This window comes from Balaenoptera ricei, chromosome 17, assembly GCF_028023285.1.
Source record: "Balaenoptera ricei isolate mBalRic1 chromosome 17, mBalRic1.hap2, whole genome shotgun sequence".
In the NCBI taxonomy this organism is placed as follows: domain Eukaryota; kingdom Metazoa; phylum Chordata; class Mammalia; order Artiodactyla; family Balaenopteridae; genus Balaenoptera; species Balaenoptera ricei.
The window spans coordinates 15971826-15996298 of record NC_082655.1 but is presented as its reverse complement, the minus strand read 5'-3'; the positions used below and the strand labels follow the sequence as shown (position 1 = coordinate 15996298).

Below are 24473 nucleotides of genomic sequence, written 5' to 3'. Positions count from 1 at the left end.
TTAACTTGTCACAGCCTCTTTCCTCATCTGAAAAGTGGATTTTTGTGAGAATAACTTAATGAGATTTTATATATAAAGTGCTTGGCTCAACGCCTAGAATATTAAAAGTTCCCCAGTAGATGTAAGAAAATAAAGTTGAGGAAATTAATCAACCTTGCCCCTTGGTCCCTCTATCTTTTTTCTCCCAAGCTACTGCCCCCTCAAATGCCCTCACTTTCTTGTTCTTCTGGAATCCCTGGATCAGCAAACCCGGGGTCAACCTAACATCCATTTCCCCTGTCCTGCCTTCAGGCTGCAGGAGAAAATCACAGAGCCGTGTGGGCTGAGCCAATGTGAAATCGTGGTCTCTCTAGTCAACGGAGACCTCACGGGGGATCAGCAGTCATTTCCTGGTCATCTCTACTCAACGTCTATTCCAAAGCACCACTCAAACCTCATACTGCATCGTCAGACCCAACACTTTGAGCAGATAACCTCGCCTCCCACCTTACTGAGCAATGTCACGTTGCCAGGCCAGAGCTCCTTCAACGTTCTGCCCCTGTTACCCGCATGAATGTATCAATTCCAGCTCTCAGTCGCACCTCCTCTTCCCATTCAAGGTCAATCCTGCTATCTGTGTTTTGGATTTCCCCCTCCTCCAGGCTTTCTAAAATCTTGTTTTTGTCAGCAACCCCCTTTCCCTCCTGTATTTACAAGCTCTCCCCTTCAGTGGACTCCTTCTTTATGTGTCTAGTCTCCCCTCACCTCAACATTCCGTCAGCTGTGAGCCTCTCTCTTCTCTTATGGGATAGAACCTCACCCCCATTCTCACCCCCGTGAAGGGCAATGAGGCTTCTGCGTCCAGCTGTACGCTGAGAACCACTCTGGCAGAGATGGTCAGTTTATTCTTAGCTGCAAAATCCAACTCTCACTCCTCATCTTACTTGACTCAGGGTGGATAGGGTTTTATACTGTTTCCCACTCCTTTCTTCTGGGAACTCTCTTTTCCCTTTACTTCTGGAGACACATTCTCTCCTGTTTCCCATCTTGTCTCTTTGGCCACTCCTTCCCAGTCTTACTTTTACATTTGCTTTAAATGCTGGGATTTCCTGCATCTCTCCTCTCTTTACACAGACATCCTGGGTGAGCGTATCCTCACCCATAGCTTCAACCACCACCCACGTGTTGCTGTCTCCCAAGTCTACCGTCTCTGTCCACATCTCTCTCCCAGGTTCTAGACATATTTCTACTAATGTGGATCATTCCATTGGATTTTCTCAGACACTTGAATTCAACATGTCTGAAGTAAGACCTACACTTTCACCAGAACACTGGAGGCTCCTTTTATATTCCTTTTCTTGATGAATGATAACACCTATCTCGTTCCCTGAGACAGAAACCTGGGGGTTCTTTCTGACTTCTCACTTTACCTCGCACGCCGACTGGTCTGTGACCAACCCCTGTGGTGTCTGCCCATTAATGCCTCAAATCTTTTCCTTCTTGTCTGTACTCACTGCCCAGCAGCCTCATCATCTGTCCCCTGGTCACCTCCTAACTTGTCCCCCTATCTCCCTTCCCACTGTCCTCCAGTCAACTCTCTATGTTGCTTTCCAGATGAATTCTTGCTTGATTCCACCTTGTTTCAGAATAAAGTGCAGGTCCCTAAACATGTCACACATGACCCTCCAGAGAAGGTGCTTAATAAGTGTTTGTTGGTTTGTTGAGTGAATGGAGATGTGTGTTAAAGAGCCCTGAAGGCCCCCATGGAGATGAAAGCTGCCCTAAGCTAGGAAGGTCATCAGCTGGTGGTCAAGAGCAGGAAATTAATTCCTGCCTGGGCTTAATGCTGGCTTGACCACTTACTCACTAGATGTGTGAGTCTGAACAAGTCATTTAGCCCCTCTGAGCCTCACTTTAACCATTTGGAAAATTAGGATTAAATGAGGTTTGCTATTGTCAAATGAAGTAATGCATGCAAAATGTATGGCAAAAGAGTTCAATAAACATTACCTATTATTGTAAAGCTGCTTTTTCTATACAGTTCCAGAACTTAAGATACCATTGAAGGCAGGTAAGTTTGTTCCTTGACCTCCTCCTCCGCCTCCTCCTTTTTCTTCTCTTATTCAGTAGTGCTCTCAGCATGAGAAGTCGATACTGGCCACCTCTGCCTTCTTTTCTACTCAAGAGCTAGTATTCCAAATTATCACCCAAACTCCATACTCCATTGTCAAACCCATGTCTTTAGCAGATATCTTTGCCTCACATTCATGGAGCCATGTCCCATTACTAGGCATGACCACCTTCAGCCTTCTCCTCTTACAACACCCATGAATGTATCTATTTCCGCTCTCAGTCTTCCCTCCCTCCCCTCCCCCCTCCCACTCAAGGTAAATCCTTCTATCTGAGCTTCGAATTCCACCTTCTTCCAAGCTTCTGGGACTAGAACCTTGTTTTATCAGTGACTTCCTTGGGTTCCAGAGCCTCTTTTCATGGCCCTAGCCCTAGATGCTCCCTCGCTCATCTCCCCTTGTTCCCGGGTCTACCTTACTCCTCATCTCTTGCTTAGCCTCCCATCCTTGGCCATGCACTTAGGCCTGGATGTAAATAGTTGCTCCAGTGTTGCCCCTTGATTCTCACCCTTGGCCACAGTTTTATCTCCACTTGCTCTGCTCGTAGATACAGCTTCCAGGTCCCTAATCCAGTTCTCAGCAGCCCTGATTCCCTACCATCTCCCATAAAAGGCATCAGAGGGTTTAGATGACATTAGAATCATATGAACGACACTTCTCATGAAGTTTCCCCCATCTCAAGTTCAAATTAAATGTCATAATATTAAGTTTCTAGCTATTATGTTGAATCCTGACAAGTAATAGGATCTGCTTATAACTTTAAGAACTTTTATAAAGGGAACCTTAAAAGTGATCAACTTAGCTTGGAAGATATGAGATAAGTGGGAGGTCATCTTCCTAAGATCGTGGGAAAGTTGGACATGAGATCAAGTTTAATCAAGTTCAGTAGTAAATTAGCAAACAAAATATCTTTCATACCCATTCCTTTGCAGGCTTTGTTCAGCTTTTTGGCATCTCGATCAACATCAAAACCCTGATGACTTCTCTCTTTGGCCTAGAAAAAAATAATTGAAAAGGTTGAGTGGACAATACAGGCATTTAATAATTATCTCTGGCTGAAGTTGGCAGCTAACGGGAAGACCAAGCAGACATCCAAACGAGGGACCAGCTACCGCTTTACACATGGGTACATGTGGAAATCAGCTGGGGAAACTCTGGCCCCAGAGAGATGGCTGGTACTCCCTGGAGCCAGCTGGACTTGGATGGCCACGGAGAATGGCCCCCTCTGTTCTCAAGGACAATCAGCCCAGCCAGCTCTGGGAGAAGTGATTTTCATATCAACCCCACCTTTGTGTGTCTGTCTCTGAAACAGAGAGTAATACAGTGGGCCAATGTCCTGGAATGCTGGTTTTCAACCTTCGCCCTGAGACACAGTATGTCTAGAGAATAGGTGTTGTCGGCCAGAAGCTGAGGATTCTAGGATCTTATTACAGATCCATTTGACAATCTGGGCTAAAAGCTTTACCATTCACACAATGAGAGACATAATATTTAGTTTGTCAGAGATAACCCTATGGACCAGCAATATCAGAGTTATTGGTTTTTCCCGCTCCTTGGGGAGAAAAAGTTCTGTATATATATTAATGTTTCCCATACTTCAGTCATTGGCATAATACATGCACTGAATGTCCACAGCTATCTACGTCTACATTATTATTATTTGCTTATTATATTTTTCTTTCAATTGACCTACTTTGTTTTTGCTTGAAGTTATTTTTCAAAAAGAAACTTTCTATTAGCACTGAAGTGGAAAACCAGTGTTGCTTGCCTAAACAAAAGGTAAGCATAAAAATCAATGCATGGCTATTAAAAATTTAAAGATGTGAGGTTAGTTGCAGTCATGCAACGAGTAGCTTTGAACACACCCTGTGTTTTCTCAGTTCTCTGTCTTTCCTCACAGAGATGGTCTTTGATGACGTATGTCACTTATTTCCCGTCCTTCAGTGAAGGCTGGTCTAAGTGCTACTGTCTACACTCCCCAATTTCCCTGTCCCTCCTTTCATTTCTTTGGGTACCTATTGGGAATGAGCAGTAAACCACATAAAGCAAAGAGGACGAGTTGCATTTATCTGCCTGTTATCCCTATGTCCTTTGGGGGACTTCCCCTCCCCCATTTCATGTGGTCTCACGGGAGATGTCAGTCACGAAGCTTGAGCCCCATCGTCCTGCCCTTGGGTGGACACACACCCTGTCACTCTGGCACTAGTGACTGGTTCAGGAGTGGGGATGTAATCCAAGCAGGGTCAATTAGAGTTTTCCCTGGGTTGATATATAGATACTGAGAGAGAGATGTCTCTCCCTGCTGGGTTTGCTAAGCCAACAGAGTGTGAGTCTAGGGCTGTTGGCAGCCATCTTGTCCACTACATGAAGGAAGCATGGGTTCAGAATGAAGCAAAGCAAAGACAAGAAGGGTGGAGATATGGAGAGAGAGAGAGAGAGACAGAAAGAGAGAGGGAAAGATTGAGGTTGAATAACTATGGACTGGAGGAAGGCTAGCTTCTAGGTTTTGGTTAATGGAGAATCATATAATCTTAAGAGCCAAAGGGATCTCAGGGCCCCCTATCACCCCACTGCCTTTTGGAATGTAGTCCATTGGCCCATCTTGAAGTATCTATTCCCGAAACAAGCTGGGAGAGGGACTCATATTTGTTGAGCGCCCGCCATGTGCTAGACAACTTCTTCATTGACAGACCTTTCTTCATTATTCACAGGGAAGAGTAGGCATTTGTCGTCTGCTTTACAGAGGAGGAAGCCTGGATTCAGGCAGGTGAGGGAATTTGTCTGTGGTCTTGCAGGATGCAGGTTTGCACCCGCTCAATCTGCCTCCTAAAGCTCATGCTCTTGGGTCCCGTGCACCATCCTGCCTCACACTCTAATTATGACTGGGGCCTTCATGTTCGGCAGAGCAATGGCGTGTCCCATGTTCCTTTCCCAACCTTTTGTGGGCTGTAAGAAGGCTATCTGGTGCTTCTGAAGGCTTGTTGGGAGGACCAGAGACGTAATTTGTGGGGCTCAGTGGAAAATGAAAGTGTAGGGCTCCTTGTTCAAAAATGATTAAGAATTTCAGGATGGTGACATCAGAGCATTAAACGAAGAGCAGGGCCTTTCTGAGCGTGGGACCCTGTGCAGCTGCACAGGCTGCAAACTGACCAAGCCCTCCCTGCCTTTTGATCACATTCTAAAAGGGCTGGTTCTCTGTGTGTGGGAGTGTGGGCAGTAGCAATATCAAAGAAGTAAATTGTGTCTTTGCTTTTCATCAGGAGTATTAGGTGCGACTCAGGAAGTGAGGTAGAGTTAAACCGGAGCAGCAGAAATCTCGTGACAGGCTTCATAAACTATTCTGTGTGTCATTTTAGCCTCATCGGTGCAAGAGTTTGGTGGACTTATTATCTATCCCACTTCACAACTGACGAGTTGGAACAGAGGATGGCTGTGAACTTGTGAATGGCTGTTCAGGTTATGCCTGGCTCGAGGGCAGTGGGAGCTGGGTCCTGCTGCGGATACACTTGCCAAGCTCTGTGCTGGCAGGGCTGCTTCTCCCCCAGAGGAATACTTTTTCCTCGTTTGCACAAAGATGCTGTCAGGGCTTGCAGAAGCCATGAGGAGACTTGGTTAAGATCACCTGGCCAGGTAACAGCTGAATCGGAGCCAGGGCTCGAACCAGGACTGTCTGACTGACAGGTATGAAATGACATTCCCCATTCTCTGTTTTAGCAAGATGGTTCCATGATACAAATATCATAGAGTTATAAGAGTGGAGGGATAGGAAAAGGACCCTCCAAACATGTCCAGTTTGTTTATCCAAGGCCCAAAAATGAGTAAAAATAAATGTCTTTTAGTCCAAAATAATAGTAATGTCTGGTGGGGTGGCGTGGGGTGCAGTGGGAGAGTGTTGAAGCCCATGTTAGGAATAAAGATGATATTGAGACTTAATTTTTTCCTTTTTTGCTTTACAAATAATGCAGCGTAAAAGTCTATATCAGATGCATGACCCTCAGCAGGGCAGGTTGAAGTCACCGTCCCCTTCTAGGAATGAATGACTCTTAGCCATGTTGGTTAGCTTTCCTTATCAGAAGAGAATTCCATCTTGTTCCTAGTAACAGCAGGATATTTGATGTCAGAGGGAAGGAATCATGTGATGTGATTTAAAAAGGAAAGAGAGAAAAAGAAGACAGTCTGTGTGGAAGGAATCTTCCCCTCGGCATGGCTGGGACTGTGTCTACAATGGATGCATTCATCAGCGATGGCCAGTGTTGATGCAAGGGGTGTCCTTGGCTTGTTCCGATGATCTGGGTAACGAATTTCTCGGGAATATACACGTAGAGGACATTCCACCTCCATTGTTCATTGTTAGTGGGCCAGGCAGCTGACTTCGGGGCCTCTGGCCTGTTTGCCCATCAGGAGATTTTGTGTTTGAAACCTGAGGCCACTGAGCAGAACTTCCATATAAAGCAGGTCTGCGGGAATGTGAGTCAGACACAAAATGGGGGTGCAGGGGACTCCAGGATGGGGACAGAGGGTTGAGTTTGTGAGGGTTGAGGCAAATACATGGATAGTCCACCCGATTTCAACTACAAGGCGTAAAAGAGGTGGGGCAACATTCCTTTTTTTGGTTTGGTTTTGTTTTTTTTTTAAACAGCATTTGCATTGACACTCAGAAGACACATTAAAAAAGACATGATGTTAGATGTTAATAAAAATGATTACAGACTCTGGGTTTGAGCCCATGTGGATCTAAGTTTGAATGTGGTCCTGCCCCTCAGCAGTCATGTAAAGTTGGGCCATTTAAACTCTAAGCCACCATTTCCTCATCTGTAAAATGGGGGCAGTGTCTGCCTTCTGAGATCTGAGGCTTGCATGAGATAACATTTCCAGTGCCAGATATTTAGAGGAACCACAGGCATGCTAGTCCTGCCTCTGCTGCTTTGGGCCAACTCTTGGGTTTTGTCTTGTAGTGATATTTAGGTTTTTGATTCTGCATATTTTGATTTGACACATTTGGAAGGTATACATATAGAAATATACAGACATCTTCCAAACTTGATATTGTGAGATTCTATCATCTATCTATATATCATCTATCTAGTTATCTAATCTATCTATCCATCTATCCATCTGTTACCTATCTCGCAATGCCCCAGACATCATGTTTATAATAGGTAGCCACAGAGGATATAATAGTCAACTTTAAGAACATAGGTTTCTAGTCAGACTAGACTTGAATCCCAGCGGTACTGCTTATTACTTCTGTGACCTTGAGCAAGTTTGGGAATCTTTCTGTGCTGTGGTTGCCTCATGGCAAAATGCAGATAATAATATCCCCGATCTCATAGGTCTCTTGTGAGAGTTTCAGTGAAGTCATTCATGCAAAACATCTAAAATGAAGCCTAGCAGAGGGCACGTGCTCAATAAATGTAAACAATATTTGTTGAAGGCAGATCAGTAATGACCTTTCCAGAATATTGCTTGAGGGGTTTTCAGCCTGTAAATGGCACTCTGCGGATCAGTTTTTCATTCATCACCTGCAGTTGGGATCCACGCATGCATTTCACCCAGGGCAGTAAAATGGTTAAAAATTCAGGCTCTGTGGACTCCAGGTGATCTGGGCTGACACCGCAACACCACATTCTGGCCAGTGTGCTAATTCGCACCCCAGGGTGTGAGGGTCCCATTGAGATACAAGGCGGGTGCAGTGCTGGCCATCGTGCTGGTGTGTCAGGCTCAAGATGAAACGAATACTCCTGACTCTGCAAAGGGCACTGCCTGGTGCACGACTACGCTGGGAGCTTTGCTGTTTTCTTCTTCCTTCTAGTGCATCTACATGTCACTTCTCTGTGTTTTCGTGTTCTTGCATTTAAAACAAGGAAATGAATGAACCATTTTTTTCTGGAGGGAGGATGCAGAGAAAATAAACTGAAATTTTAGGAGCCTAGGAAGCAGTGTCACCTGGGCAGAAAGAATGTTGAAAACACCCACTCCGAAATGACTCAGGGGTGTGCCAGCTTCAGCCCATCAATGGCCCAGGAAGCAGCGTGGCTTTGTATCTGATGCCCCCAGGCAGAAGGGCCAGTGTGCAGCAAGACACCTGCTCAAAGGCTTCTGACCCAGTACAGTTGAAGGAAGGCTTAACTCTTATGATCGGAAGGGGGTTTCAAGAAATCTGCCTCCAACTCACAGCAAACTCTGGGGATGGGGTGTGTGAAAAAGTTAGCTGAGGGATGTGTTTGCAGACTCGTGGCTCTATACATTATGTAGTAACCAAAATTCTCCAGGTGGGTCACCCAGCCTGAGGACACCCGTATTTAAATACACTCCTGCTCATCAGTAGCTAGGACCTGATCAGGTGACCTGATCTTCTACTTGGATAACATCAAGACTGGAAAATAAGAATATACAGTCTCACGAGAGACATGTGAATTCATTAAAAAGCAATACACAGCAGGCAAATTAGACCATCCTCTGAACAGTTCCTCCCTTTTCCCCTGCTTCCTCTCCTCCCTTCTCTTTTTCCTTTTCCTTCTTCCCTTTTCTCCTTCCACCTCCTTTTTTTCTTCCCTCCTCTTCCTTCAACAAACAAGTACTGAACATCTCTTGCGTGGCAAGCACTACCCCAGGTGAGGGGGGGGGGTACTCAATGTCTATGAATCGTAGTCCTCAGAGAAATTAACATGGAAATAGATCAATGACAATTGCGTTATGGTATGGTAAGCACTTTGGCTGCCAGTAGCTGAGAGGAGAAAGAGGAATTTTTATGGAGAAGTTGACATGTGTGCTGGTTCTTGAAAGATGAGTAGGAGTTAGGCAAGCAGAAAAAAAAGGGGAAGAGGAGGGGCGGAGGTGGGGGAAAGGGTATTCCAGGGAGAGACTACAGCATGATGCTTTCTGGGTCTGTGTACATGTGTGCTTACTATGACCTGTCACAGCGCCGCTGCAGAACAAACATGATTGATCTAAATGTGACGTAAAGATACAATGTGGTCTTGGGAGTCAGACCTACTGCGTTCAATTACGCTTTGCCTCTTGCTGGTCGTAGGACCTCGGGCAAGCTGACCCATCTCTCCGAGCCTTTGTTGTCTCCTCTTCACAGTGGAGGTGCACCAGCTCATGGGTAGCGTGAAGTTTGGATGCAGTCGTGTCCGGGGTGCAGTAGCACAGTGCCGGATTACAGTAAGCACACGGTGGGTGGCACGTAGGAGGTGGGATGCTGGGTGACATAAGGATGTAAGGGTCATTTGTAAACTCTGAAATAATATCAAATTGTAATGGGAGTGGCATTTGGATTGTTTGTTCCCCAGAAGGCTTGTCTGGCTGCAGTCTCCTCGGTAGATATTTAAAAGTGGTTGCTTAGTGTCCAGACTCTGAGACAGGAAGTCTCCGAGGAAATGCTGGGGAGCAGAGGGCAGAGGGCTCGCTGTACACTGATCTAAAGAGGGCTACTGTTTGAGCTGACGTGGAATCGGGAGGGGGGCTGGGGAGACTAGAAGGAGGGCCAGGATTAGAACTAGGCGATGGCCTGGTCTTATTAAACAGGAGCAAAATGAAGGCCGTGCTGGGGAGAGGCTCAGACATGCCTGTATTCTCCTCAGCGTTAGCAATGACCATCCCCATGCTAGTTAATGGTACTTGACTTAACATTGGCCGTTTGGGCTAAACTTGCCTTGTATGGAGTTGGGGATACTGAGGTTCATTTTGGGAGAGAGACTTCTTTCTGATCACATAGGTAACCCCCCTGTTCCAAGATATCTACCCTTGAATCTGGCGTGATGCTATTTCTCTCCTTCTCGTTTCTAAGTCTCTGTTTTCCCATCTGAAAGATGGTAATAATAGTATCTATCTCTTGTGGGTTGTTATAAGGATATTGATCAAAAGTGCTTAGCAGGATGCTGGCATGTGGTGAGGGCTCAGCGTTATTTTTATTACTTCCTTCCCTCTTGACCTGATTCCTGCTGAGTGTTGAATGAACGCCTGACATGGTGCCTTGTGTGGCAACTTTAAAATAGCTGATTACATAATTCTGTCCTAAATCAGAAACGATTTTGTACTTGTAGAGAAGTAGTAGCAGGAGCTCAGAGTTTAAGAGAAATTTATGGGGGAAACACTTCAAATTGAGAATGACAGCTGAATATAACGCACTTACTAAGTGCCAGACGCTGGTCCAAACAATTTACGTATAGTCACTCAGTCCTCACAACAACCCTATGAAGTAGGTATTATTACCTCCTATTTTGCAGATGAGGAAATCAAAGCACAGAGAGGTTAATTAATTGTCTGAGGTCACACAGCTAGTAAGTAATGGAATTCAAACCTACACAGTCTGGATACAGAAACTCTACTATTGACTTCTCATCAACCATTTTTTTGTTCCTGTCAAAATTATTTATTAAAAAAAATTTAATGGTAGAAAGCTCATTTCAACTATTAGAATGCTGTTTTTTTAGTAGAAACACCAGTCGAGACCTGTGACTTGTCTGCTGACCAGGGAAGCTGAGGACCACTTGCATGACCATAGGGTCAATAAATGTTCTTGATGATGAGAAAATAGGAAGTGAAATGAAAAATGAAAGCCAGTTATCACTATTTGCAAGGCAAAAGGGACAGCCTCTCTCAGGGCAAAGTGTGTGTGCAGGAGAGGCGTTACTGTCAAACTCTGCTCCCAATATTCCTTCTGAGTCAAATAGAATCATGTTTTCTGCTTCTTTTCTGTAAACTGGGACTAATACCTGCTGTACCCAGCAGAATCTTAGGAAGATAAAATAAGACAATGTGATTCACTGCAGCATCATTCACAATAGCCAAGATATGGAAACAACATATGTGTCTGTCAATGGATGAATATATAAAGAGGATGTGGTACAAGGAAGGAAGGAAAGAAAGAAAGAAAGAAAGGAAGGAAGGAAGAAAGAAAGGAAGGAAGGAAGGAAGAAAGAAAGAAAGAAAGAAAGAGAGAAGGAGAGGGAGGGAGGGAGGGAGGAAGGAAGGAAGGAAGGAAGGGAGGAAGGGAGGAAGGGAGAAAGGGAATATATTATATGTAATGGAATATTACTCAGCCACGAGAAAGAAGAAAATCCTGTTATTTGTGACAACATGGATGGACCTTGAGGACATTCTGCTAGGTGAAATAAGTCAGAGAAAGACAAATACTGTATGATACCACTTATATGTGGAAGCTGAACTCATAGAGACAGAGACTAGGATGGTGGTTACCAGGGACTAGGGGAAAGGGGGAGAGGTTGGCCAGAGAGTACGAACTTGCAGTTATAAGATGAATAAGTTCTGGTGATCTAATGTACAGCATAGTGATGATAGTTAAATAATACGGTATTATGTGCTTGAAAGTTGCTAAGAAAGCATCTTAAATGTTCTCACCACAAAAAAGAAATGGTAACTAAGTGCCATGCTGCAGGTGTTAGCTAATGCTATGCTGGTAATCATTTTGCAATATATAAGTGTATCAAATCGACACATTGTACACCTTAAACTTACATAATGTTATGTGTCAATTGTAGTTCAATAAAGCTAGGGAAAAAAAGACGAGAGTACTGGGCAGAGAGATCTCATAATGGTGATCAGAGCTGGCCAGTGAGGGATTGGCTTTTCTGACCTTCTCCAACAGGCTCTCAGGACTCTTCCTCCTTCTCTCCCCATCTCATCCCAAATCTTCCAGTTCCCCCTTTCCTAAAGCATCTTGCCCTTAGTTCATAGGGATCGTCGTTCGAGGACCAGAGTGTGCCAGGGAGTTGCATTTTAGTGGAGGCATTTTGAAGACTGAAGAGGCATGAGGCCAGCAGGATGGCCAGTTTCTGATGTTTGCTCCTTTTGGGTGACTGCTTTCCAGCCTGATAAACTGTCAAACATTTTCACAGGTAAAAGGTCACTTCTCCCTACCTGACAGAATCTATGCAAAATGACTGCCGGTTTGTCTTATTAGCAAGGGGCCTATCAGTGTGAGGTAGGGGAGGCAGAGGACAGAGGCTGTGCTGGATTCCTCACTGTCCTACCTGAGTCCTCAGAGGGCCAAAGAAGCTTGGGGACTGACAGCACGGAGCCTCGTGCCTGTCCATTTTTTAAACACCTGGTTGCCCACCATTGATTCTGGGGGCAACAGTGGAGAATGGATCTACTTAAGGAAATTTGCTGACGCCGCATCTCCTCTCTGAAACTGTTCCTGACCCTCTTGGAGAGAGTCGAGGACTTTCTGCCAGTGGTGGGCTGGCACTAAGGTGAACAACTGTCTGACTGCCAAAGGTCGAGGATTTCCCAGGAAATCCTGGATTTTCAGTGCTAACACTGGGCCAGTTCCAGGGAAACCGGGAGAGTTGGTCACCCTGGCTGGGACTGACTTTGCAACTTTGCCACAGCCAATTGTGAGCATACACAAATGACTGAGTCACATCCTGGGCCTATTAGATCAGAATCATTAAGATATAGGTATATACTAGGTATAGGAATTTTTAAAACTCTCCAGATAATTCTAATGTGCAACCAGGGTTGAGAACCATTGGTCTGATAAAAATAAGGAACTTTCCCATTGACATCCCAGTGAATGAGAAAGACAACTTAAAAAATATATACACTGAGAGCTGTACAAGTAAGAAATCCTAGACTTTATCCAAGGAGCAAAAGATAAAGGGAAGAGGTTTATCATAGATTCTTAGGGTAGAAATTCAACCAAGCGTTTTTCAAAGTGAGTGACATGGAACACTGAAGGTATTAAAGCCCATTAGATTCCAACTGGGAAAGGAGTTCCTTTTAATGGATAAAGAAGATGTGGCACATATATACATTGGAATATTACTCAGCCATAAAAAGAAACGAAATTGAGTTATTTGTAGTGAGGTGGATGGACCTAGAGTCTGTCATACAGCATGAAGTAAGTCAGAAGGAGAAAAACAAATACCGTATGCTTACACATATATATGGAATCTAAAAAAAAAAAAAAAAAAAAGATGGTTCTGAAGAACCTAGGGGCAGGACAGGAATAAAGACACAGATGTAGAGAATGGACTTGAGGACACGGGGAGAGAGAAGGGTAAGCTGGGACGAAGTGAGAGAGTGGCATGGACATACATACACTACCAAACGTAAAATAGATAGCTAGTGGGAAGCAGCTGCATAGCACAGGGAGATCAGCTAGGTGCTTTGTGACCACCTAGAGGGGTGGGATAGGGAGGGTGGGAGGGAGACGCAAGAGGGAGGAGATATGGGGATATATGTATATGTATAGCTGATTCACTTTGTTATAAAGCAGAAACTAACACACCATTGTAAAGCAATTATACTCCAATAAAGATGTTAAAAAAATAAAATAAAATAAAATTCTCTCTAGATTCTTCTGAGTAGTCAGTCTTTGCCAGGTAATAGTATGTCTTTCATACTCCTCCAATCTAGGAGTTGACAAACTGTAGGCTGAGGCCAAATCCAGCCCATCACCTGTTTTTGTAAATAAAGTTTTATTGGACCATAGCCAACCCACTCATATACATTTGGTCAGTGGTTGCTTCCACACTACAATGGCAGAATTGAGTAGTTGCAACAAAGGCTGTGTGGTCCAGAAAGCCTCAAATAGTTACTTTGCAAACACCTTCTCTATTTCATGCAAAAGGTCTTTTTATCAGAAAACAGGTGACAGGATCTGAGCCTTTGGCTGGCGATAGTATTTAGTTCGAACGTAATACACTCACTTTCTGTATTAACATCGAATGATATTGGTTTTCTATTTATGGTACTAATACAAAGTTTCTTTTTAAGCTAAATTTGTGTCAAAAAGATGAGTGGATTTAAAGAAAATAGTTACTAGAACTATTAGTACAACATGTGGCACATGTATCTGGCAACGTTCAAGAAGGTCACACTTAAGTCTGAAGTCTGGGAAACATTATTCAATGTATCCAATTCCCTCATTTTACAGATAAACTGAGGCTTGGTGGTTAAGTCATCTGCCCAGGGTCACTTACTTGCTTATGGAAAAAACTGGACTCCTCTCTCTCAGGACAATGTTCTTTCACCTCTAACTGGTCACTCATTTGTACTTTGAAACCAGTTAGCACGAATGCAAAGTATTGTACTATTTAATGTCAATGAACTGAATTCAGCCAGAAAATATCCTGGTGACATTTCCACAGATACGTTTAGTAGACACTGATGGGCAATTTGAAACACAATAGAGGGGTCATTCACATCTTTAAACATGAATCTTGGGTAATTAGTGGCATATTGTTTAATTAAGTTGATTGCTTCTTGGGCATGGTTTCCTTGAAACAATAAATTTGATTAAAAGTCTTGTTTTTTTTGGTTTTAAATCAAAATCTACGTAAATACTGGTCAGAGCAAAATGTTAATGGTCACCATGGTCTCACTGATAACAAAGCTGATTCCTCCGTTCTTAGATCCTATTCTCACTTGGATCAGCTTTTGAAGTCTGTTAGCCAAGGATGTAGACAAGATAGCTAGGAAAGTGTGTTAGGAAACCTTTGAAGGGTGCTGAGAACACAGGGGGCTCTTTGCTGCTGTTTATTCACCCTTTCAGAGATGCAGTTATAAAGTGACAGGTATGACTATTAATAGTTTGGCCATCATTCTAAATGGGTACAAATATTTGCATCATTCGTCAACTAAGGCTGAAAATAGAAAAAACATCCCCTTGGATCAGATCTCAATATGATATATGCTTACATATGCTGTGTGTTCTGAAAAATAAGTGAAACTTTTTAGATTAAAAAAGTGATCTTTCTCCTAAATTTGGGGTTATTTTTATGTTGGCATTTTAAGAACACCTTTTAATGAAGATTGGTATAGTTAGGTCATTTTCCAGAAAGACAAGCTTCCTTAGGCTATGTTGTCTGGGTTATACATGTCAATGTGATATTTACCATCAAAGGTGACTATGGGGTTGAGACCTGACCTTAACGAGATGTGAACTTAAGACTCTTCGAGGTGGTGGGTACCATTGTTTCCAAAGTTACTGGCAGTATACTCAGAAACGCAAACAATGTGATGGGCCTACCATGCCCTGAGCTCTGGTAGAGGAAGATTTATTGGGGCAGCCCTTTCGGGGGCTACACCCAGAGGAGAGGTGAGCAAATTGACTCCTGATTATTTCACTCATGATTATGTCTTTCCAGATGAGCACTGTTCATCTAGGCAGGAAAACCAGTAGCTTAGCAGCCTTGTTACTGGGTATTTCTGCAGGGAGGCCCTTTGCATTCTGGCCATCAGAACTTAACTTATGAGCTAACAGCCTTTTGGGGGAAAACCACCACCTCTCAGCTGCCATTGTCATCAACAGGAGGACAAGGGTCAAGCTTCAAGATGAGTTGGCTTTTACCCTGTGATAAGAGAGACAAATCAATGTGAGGGAGAGCCTAGACCAGAGGGGCAGGAATGCATCATTGCTGGTGGAAATTCAGCCAGATAAAGACATTATGGGGACATCTGCCCACTAGCCCAGCTTTCCCATTTAAGGTCTGTGTCTCATGAAGTGGTTCTCAACCAACCAGGAGTTATTTGCCTCCCTGAGGACATTTGGCAATGTCCAGAGACATTTTTGCTTGTCACAAATAGGGGAGTGTCAGTGGTGTCTAGTCATAGAGGCCAGGGATTCTGCTAAACAACCCACAGGGCACAGGACAGCCCCTCACAGCAAAGAATTACCTGGTTGCAAGTGCCAATAGTGCTAAAATCTGATATGTGGAGGGTCTACAGCCCTGATCTAATGGCTATAACAATTCTGTCAACATGTTACTTTAAGGTGTTGAGAAGGCTGAGCTTCTAGTGGTAAATGGTACATAGGTACTGGCTAAAGCAAGGTCCGCAGTCACAAAGAACGCATTGCTGTGGTTACCTAAAAGGGAGGATTAGAAGTGGACCATGGTAACTTTCTCTCTTTGATTTGATTTCAAAGGAACCCAGATGACAAATCTGAAAGACGAGTACTGGGATAAGGTAACTAGGAGGAAGAATTTGAGTTAAAGTAGGTCCAAAGGGAGAAGTCTGTCATCACCCCCTGCCTCTTTGTCTGCATCACATCCTCACTGGCAGCCCCAGTTGGCTCATTCTTGGGGACCCTTCAGTACTGTGTTGGGCTGGACTACTCAGAGTTTCTTCTAGAGGCAGAATAACATGCATTGTCTTGAAACCAGATTTTGTGTCCTGGGGAAAATGTCTGCTTTGAGGTTGTCCACTGATTGTTTGGGGCGTTAGAGACCTCTGAAGAGGGTTACACCTCTAGATATCCAATGACTGCTGTACTGCCTCAACAAAAGTTGAGGGAAAGGTGGTGATGGGGAGGTGACAACTATTTCTCAACTGTGAAAGGAACCATGCCTTCAAGTGTTATGAAAAATGAAGCACTTTTCTCATTGGAAAAGAATTATCCATCTCCTTCTTCTATTGCCAAAGGCTTTTTTTTTTTTTTCTTTTGTTTTTTGCCAATTCAGTGAGAGTATGAACTTGGGATTCATTGCTTACAGGAATAAAGGAAGCTAGTGTACTCTGGCATCCTCCAGAGTCAATGATAACTGGGCAGATGGAATTGAAAAGTGAAAATATTGGGGGCTGAGCTGAGCCATTACAGCATGGAATAGTGCTGTGTAGTAGGGCATAACCAACAGTATGTGAACAAGTTCAGATTTGCTGAAAAGGAAACAAGGTGAAAGAGCTAAATTTGCTTTGAGCAAGTTTTTGTCTCCTCCAGAATCAAAACAATGAATGTTATTCTTCCCCCTGGTAAGAGAGTTGCAATATGCATTGGATCCAAACTTATTAATTATTTCTTTAAAATTCTTCTTAACATTTTTATCTTCCTTTTCATTCCCACCACAATCCAAACCTTCATCACTGACAGGGTGAATTATTTTACTGCCTTCCCATCTGATCTTCAAATCTTCATTCTCTTTCTATTTCAGTCTATCCAATAGTAGTCATAGTCGTTGAAGTAGTAGTAGTAATATTAATAAAAACAATAGTTATAAGAAAGCAATACTGATAAAGCAATGTTGCCCATCCCTAACGATAGGTAAGGCCAACCTTGGCCACAGTGATATTCAAAGAGGTAGGCACATACCTCAGCCAATCAGAATTTTCCCTGGCATTGTATGTATAGATGCTTAGAGAAAACTCTTTTCCTTGGGGTAGTTAATCTGGGGTTATGTGAGGCCATGGAACTCTCTGTGGTGCCTGAACTATCTGTGGCCAGGCCTCCCTCTCATCAACTCCTTTTGCCTCCCCCATCATTGAAAAGAAAAAGCTCATTTTCAGTAGGAGAGAATGAGGCTAGGACATGGAAAGAAAAAAAGTGTGTGAGAGAGAGAGAAAGAGAGGGAAAGAACACTAGCTGACAAGATGATTTCCCCAGCCCTGGGGATGAATCATGATCCATCACTATCCTCTTCACCTTTGCCAGTGATTGGTCTAGGATGGGCTTTTGACCAATTCTGGCCAATGAGATAGAAAGGGATGTCTGCCTGGGCATTCCCAAAAGATTTTCCTCACTGATAGGGGACTGGTACAAGAGGAGAAAGACATTTTTTTTTCTCCATCCCCTTCCTTCCTGCTTGTGACCCTATCGTGTGAGATTACTAAGTTGAACACAAACATGGCCATCGTCTTGCATCCAGGAGGGGAGATGTTGCCAGTACCTCAAGGGTGGCAGAATGGAAAGGCAGACATAGCCTGAGTCCTTAATGACGTGACTGAACTGCTGAACCAGCCCTAGAGTCCTCTCCTTTCAGACTTCCTGTTAGGGTTAATCATTAAAGGTCTTTGTTATTTAAGCCACTGTGAGTCCAGTAGTCTGTGAACAAATACATACTGACTTAAAAACAAAACAAACAGACAAAAAAACAGAATTTATCCACACAAATTACCTCAATCCCAGACTTCTTTCTTGAGTTCCAGATCCAGCTACCTGCCAGGCATTAAACCCAGGTGGAACACAGAAATCTCAAACTCAACAGATCCCCAAACCAAACTCATCCTCTCACCTTGCAGACTTTGCCTCATCCCCCGGGTGCATCACCATCATCCACTTGCGTGCACAAGCCAGTTACCTTGGAGTCCCTCTGTAGTCTTTCTTGTCCCTCACCTCCCATATCCTGTCAGTCAGCAAGTTATGTCGATTTGACCCTCCAATCTGTCCTCGTCTCTCCAATTCCATCGTCACTGTTTTAGTTGGGGACAGGGGTTCATCATCTTTCTCCAGGATTTCAAGTGCTTTACTTGGAAGTGCTGACTTTCAAGTGCTTTACTTGCCTTTGGTCAAGTCTCTCTCCAGACCTTTCTCCACCAGCTTCCAGCATGGTCCATCCAAAGGGCAGTGCTTACCTTGTCCTTCCCTTGTCTGAGATCGATTAGGGCTTCTCTACTGCCTAAGGTAGTGGTTCTCAAAGTGTGGTGCCTACACCGGCAGCATCAGCATCACCACGGAACTTGTCATAAATACAGATTCCCAGGCCCCACCATAGAGTGTCTACTGAATCAGACGCTCTGCTGATGGGGCCCAGCTCTCTGTTTAAACAAGCCTTTCAAAGGAATCTGTTGTGCAAAGTTTAAAAACCACTACTAGCTTAAGGCAATAAAGCGCAATTTCCTTGGTGTAATGGGTTGAATAGTGTCCCCCCAGTTCATGTCTACTCAGAACCTCAGAATGTGACCTTATTTGGAAATAGAGCCTTTGCAGATGTAATTAGTTAAGGATCTCAAGATGAGCTCAGGACTTCCCTGGTGGCACAGTGGTTAAGAATCCACCTGCCAATGCAGGGGTCACGGGTTCGAGCCCTGGTCCAGGAAGATCTCACATGCCGCAGAGCAACTAAGCCCATGCGCCACAACTGCTGAGCCTCCGAGCCACAACTGTTGAGCCCACGTGCCACAACTAGTGAAGCCCGCACGCCTAGAGCCTGTGCTCCACAACAAGAGAAGCCACTGCAATGAGAAGCCCATGCACTGCAATGAAGAGTAGCCCCCGCTAGAGGCAACTAGAGAAAGCCCACGCACAGCAACAAAGACCCAATGTGGCCAAAGATAAATAAATAAATAAATAAATAAATAAGGAAAGACCTCTATAGGTGGTTTAAAAAAAAAAGAAAGATGAGCTCATTCTGGACTTAGGGAGGGTCCTAATTCCAATGACTGGTGTCCTTAGAAGAAGAGGAGAAAGCATAGAGACACATAGGGAAGAAGGCCCTGTGAAGATGGAGGCAGAAATTAGGATTATCCTGCCAGGAGTCAAGGAATGCAGTGCCCCAGGGCCACCAGAGTCTGAAAGAGGCAAGAAAGGATTCTTCCCTAGAGCCTTCGGAGGGAGTGTGGCCCTGCTAACATGCTGATTTCAAAGTCCCTAGACTCTAGAACTTTGAGAGAATTTCCATTGTTTGAAGCCCCCCAGTTTGTGGTAGTTTGCACAGCGGCCCTAGGAAACCAATACACATTGCATGGCATGCAAGGGACTTCGGGTCTCAACCCTGTGCACCTGTCTAGTCTTGTCTCCTGTCTCTGTCCCTGCTCATCGATCTTTCTATCAAAAATATGTATGGAACGCCTGTTATGTGTCAAGCCCCAGAGCTACAGCAGTGAGTAAGACACAGCGTCTGCCCTCAGAAGCTCACAGCCTGGGGGACAGGGTAGCAGCTGCCCAGGCAATTGCTGTGGGATGTGCTGAGTGCTTTGGCAGGGCTCGAGCTCAACTCACCAGCAGCACCAGCCTTCCTGGACCCCTCTGTGCTCCTGCATTACAAAGAATGCCTTTCTCCATTCTAGAAACCCTATTCTACTCTCACTTCTCCCACAGGGCATCATTCCCTCCTCTGTCCAACTTTTTTTTTTTTTTTTAATTTCTGAGATATACATTTTAAAGTAATAACTAGGAGATACGCTCTCTGAGGGAAGGGCCTGGGAGGTACCATCTGTCCAACTTTTGAACCTTGTTACTATGGACACGTTTCTATTAGTGTATCCACCACACGTCATTATAATTATTTATTTGTTTGCCTCCTGACCAGACTGTGAGCTATTTTGAGGGCATGGACTGTGGTCGTTTATCTTATTCCTCTTTTTATCTCCAGAGCCTCAAACAGTACCTGGATTCTGGTAGTTTCTCTAAAAGAATATGTTGAGCTGGCTGAGAGGATGGAGAGTGGCTTCCTGCCTTTCTGCCGCCAGTTCACTGTGCAGCTCTAAGCTGGGAGGCAGGAGAGTGTGAGGCCTGGTTCGGGGTGGAGGAAGGCACAGAAGGGGGTAGTTCTCTGGGTTGCATTTGGCGTGAGAAGCCCAGGAGGAGGGCATGGGGCTAAGAAGGCTTGAAATGCCATGGTCAGGGCACCTGGGCAGGCTGAGTGGTGGGGATGGTTTGTGGTCAGAGCAAGGGCACAGCTCTAGTGAGGCCCGTGAGAGGCTTTTGCTTCAACACTGGTTCTCCAACATGAACGAACATCAGAATCTCCTGGAGGGCTTTTTCAGCGGCAATTGCTGGGCTCTACCCCCAGGGTTTCTGATTCAGTAGATCTGGGGGTAGGCAGCTGATCATTTGCATTCCTAACAAGAGCCTGGGTGATACTACTGATGCTGGTCTGGGGGCCACATGTGGAACTATTGCACTGAGGAATACCTGATAGTAGACCCACGCGTCTACATTAGGACCCCAGCTCTCAGAACTGCTCACAGTCCAGCAAGCACTTGAAAAATGTCTCTTATTATCATCATCCTCATCATGTCAGAGGCCCCTTTAAACCTTCAGCGATGCCCATCATTGCTGGGCGTTTGGATTCATGTCGCCGTGCTGGAGAGCAGAGTTGCCCAGGTGCGCTGGGATACGCTGGAGTCCATCCCCTACACGAAGTGAGCCTGGGTTCCTATAACTTTAGAGTTCTTGGGTCAAGTTTTCAGTTTGCATGTTCTTCCTTCTGTCAGTGGTTTTGTCCTTGCCAGCCTTTTCCCCCCACCTCTTTAAAATGACTGCTTTTAATCTATTATAGCCAAGAAACCTCCACAGCCCAGATTGTGTAATTGTGCCAAAAATGTAGCTAGACTTTAAGTGGGTGAGTTGTCATTAAATAGAGAAGGTATGCTTCTCTATTTCATATTTCTTTATTTCAAAGAATATTTCATATTCTTTATTTCAAAGAATATTTCATATTTCTTTATTTCATGTCATAAAGGTATGACATGCTTTAGTGCATGTCATGTTTTCGCATCAGAAGCCATTTTTGTTTCCTCTTATGGAAGGACTAACTTTCTGGGACAAAAGGTTTCCTGATAGGAGAGATACTACTGCATGGTCTAGGCTGGTTTCTGCTTGGGGTTCACTGCGATTCTTTGAGTTTGAGGATCACAGTTGAATGTACACTCTTGGTTAAAGCCGTGCTTACTTTTGTCTCAAATTCCCAAACACATTCTCACCTATCTCTAGAGCCTCCCTTCTTTTCTCAGGGATCTGGACCTAGTCCCCATCTGTCAAGTAGCTCCCAGGTGTTCCCGATCCACCTGCGTCTGAACTTGCTGGTTCGGAACTCCTGCTACAAGTCCCAAACTAGTCTCCGTTTCAGACAATATTTGTGTTGGCTAAATATTAGCACAAGTGAGTCATAAACGTGGCATTTTGACAAACACTGTGGCAGATCGCTGAGCAGATGTCCTAACATTTACAAGTTGGTTTTCATTTACCGACACTCAGAATGACATCATCAGCGGTGTGCTGAGCTAGTCTTGTCAGGATCGTGGTGTGCAGTTCACTGTTTCTCAAACTCTGTGCCCATTAGCATCACCTGGGGAACATTTAGAAATCCCAACGCCCAGGCCAACCACCAGACTAATTAATTCAGACTCTCTGGGGGTGGGACTCAGGCATCAGTGGTTTTTAGAACTCCCCAGGTGACTCCAACACCCAGCCAAGTTTAAGAACTTGTTCCCCAGTCCATTGCTTCTCAGACTTTAACGTGCATAGGAATCACTTGAGGATCTTGTTAAAATGTAGATTCTGATTCAGTAGGTCTGAGTGGGCCTGAGATTCTGCATTTCTAAAAGTACCCAGGCCATGTGGATGTTGCTGCTAGCCCAGGGTCCATACTATGAGTAAGTAACCAGGCAGCAGTCCTTTCTAGTGCCTGTTCATTAGTCTGGAAAAAGAATTCCAGAAATCAATAGTCCTCTTGAGTTTGTGATTATTTCCACATTTATCCATGGCACCCCTAGATCTTGCTCCCTGTCTATGACTCTGCCACCTATAGCCACACTCTTATGGCAAAGTCATCTCACTCTTTGTGTCAATATTCTATTTTCCTCTAGATGGTGATTTTCTTGAAAACATTCACACAGTAGAATAGAAGAGTCATCTGGCTGAACCCAAGCTTTTTCCTGTGGATCTATTTTTCTGTCTCTGCACAGAGCTCACTGAGCACAGGGACATGGCCTCCAGGCTAAGCAACTCTGAACACTGTGTTTCAGCAAATGATAATATCCAAGTATCCGTTATTACTGCTCCAAATAGGTTAGGCACAAAGACTATGTCTTGAGTTCAAAAAATGATGGCAAAAGGATTGGAGGAAAGCACAAAGCAAAAAAAAGTAATTTTTCAGTTTTCAGAATTGGCTAGGATTCCATATCAGAGTACCTTGGAAAATGTAATTTCCTGGCCAACATTCTATTGGCTTTAGAGCAATATTTGTCAAACAGATATCTGTGGACTCTGGTTTGTGGACATATTTTTGGGAATTCAACCTTCCTAGTAGGCTTTTTATATAGTGTCTTTAGTGCTGATAATAACTAATATATAAAAACAAATATAAAGCATACTGGATCATCAGGGTGAGCAGGGGCTAGCACATGATTTCAATGTCTGCATTTGTGTTTCTGTTTAAAAAGCATGCCAAATGACCATACTTTAATTGTTACAAGCTCATGGTAAAAGAACAGAGAACAGAGGGAGGTTTAATATAAAAAGCCTGCATTTTAGCCACGAGAAGGCCCAATTGTCTTACAGGGAGTCTTACAAACAAAAGTTTCTCAGTAGTTTGGATAGAGAAACGTGACAGGAGAACTAAGAAGTCACACACTGCATCATATTTTAGACATGCTGCAACTCAGAAAAACCACATTATAGCAATCTGCGCCATTTTTACATTTAATCTCAGCAAAATAACATTATCTATTACACTAAATCAATAACATACTTTTGCACATCATGGACTTGAATTTTACTAGCATTTAGTTTGCAAATTTGTTTTGGTTGCGTAGTTGCTTTAAAACTATAAGCATTGTAGTTTTAAGTTTGTACATATTCAAATCATTGTCTAATGCAGTAATTTGTCCTTTAAAAAGGTTTTGCATTTAATCATCTAGAAACACAGTCTTAGAACATATTCATTCCTTATGCACATGTTAAATTCCACTAATATTTTCTACAGCGTCACAGGGGCATAGTGTAGGATCATGTACTCTGTTCCAGGACACCATTAAGGGGACACTGTTGGGAAGGGAAGCAGAGTCCCTAAATTACATTTTTACCTTAGCTGCAAATATTATAACAAACATTTTCTAGGGAAAAATTTCCCTGCTTGGAAGTAATGCCTGATGGTGACATTTTCAGACCAGAGGATTGTAGAGGGTCCAGTATAACAAGTCACTGGTGAGTAATATGGGCCCATGAGAAAGCCTGGTCATACCTATGATTTGGAGGGAAAATAAAGTGCTTACAGGCTGATGGAACTCTGGCTCTCCACTCCCTGATGGCTGGCTGAGAGGCTGCACGACTGCCGAGGGTTGGGCCTGCCCTTCATACAACTGTTGACTGCCTTCTGACAGGGAGTAAGATTGGCTCTGGGGATTCAAAAAAGAAATACATAAAATGCTAGACCACTCACACAAGCCAGCTGCCCCTTTCAAGGGGTGACTTTCAAGGGGTGCAAACATCCTCTTAAGCTGCTAAAGCAGGAGCCAATGATTTTTCCTGAGGTCCTCTGCATGGTTCACAAGTATTTTATTTTATTTATTAAAAAAATTTTTTTTCTTTTGGCTGCGCTGCACAGCTTGTGGAATCTTAGTTCCCTGACCTGGGATCAAACCCATGACCCCTGCACTGGAAGCTTGGAGTCCAAACCACTGGACCACCAGGGAGCCTGGGATCAGAAGTATTTTATTTTATTATTTTAAAAATTTTTTCCAGGATCAGAAGTATTTTAAAAGTTGGTTTCAGTTTCTCTGAAAGATAATCTAAATGGAAGCTCCATAACCTTGGCTAGTATGAAAATGCTACTTACAGATGATTTTAAAAATAATGCCTCTTCGAAGAAAACGCTTATAGGTTTGCAACCATCTGAGCACAAGTTTGATTTAGAGCAAAGGAGAAAATCTTATTAACAAAGTTCCAGTTTGCAG

At 43.8% G+C, this 24473-nt stretch overlaps 1 protein-coding gene across 2 annotated transcripts in view; it reads right to left on the bottom strand.

Annotated features, from left to right (window-relative positions):
* ANXA13 (annexin A13) overlaps positions 1–24473 on the bottom strand; it is a 54432-nt gene that overhangs the window by 29088 nt on the left and 871 nt on the right. The window contains exons 2-3 of one of the 2 annotated variants that reach the window (XM_059901364.1): positions 23793–23915; positions 3027–3102 (exon numbers count right to left, since the gene is read on the bottom strand). In XM_059901364.1, coding sequence (XP_059757347.1) covers positions 3027–3102; positions 23793–23915 — 199 coding nt within the window. The remainder of the gene's footprint in view (positions 1–3026; positions 3103–23792; positions 23916–24473) is intronic. The other variant, XM_059901365.1, reaches the window with a different exon arrangement.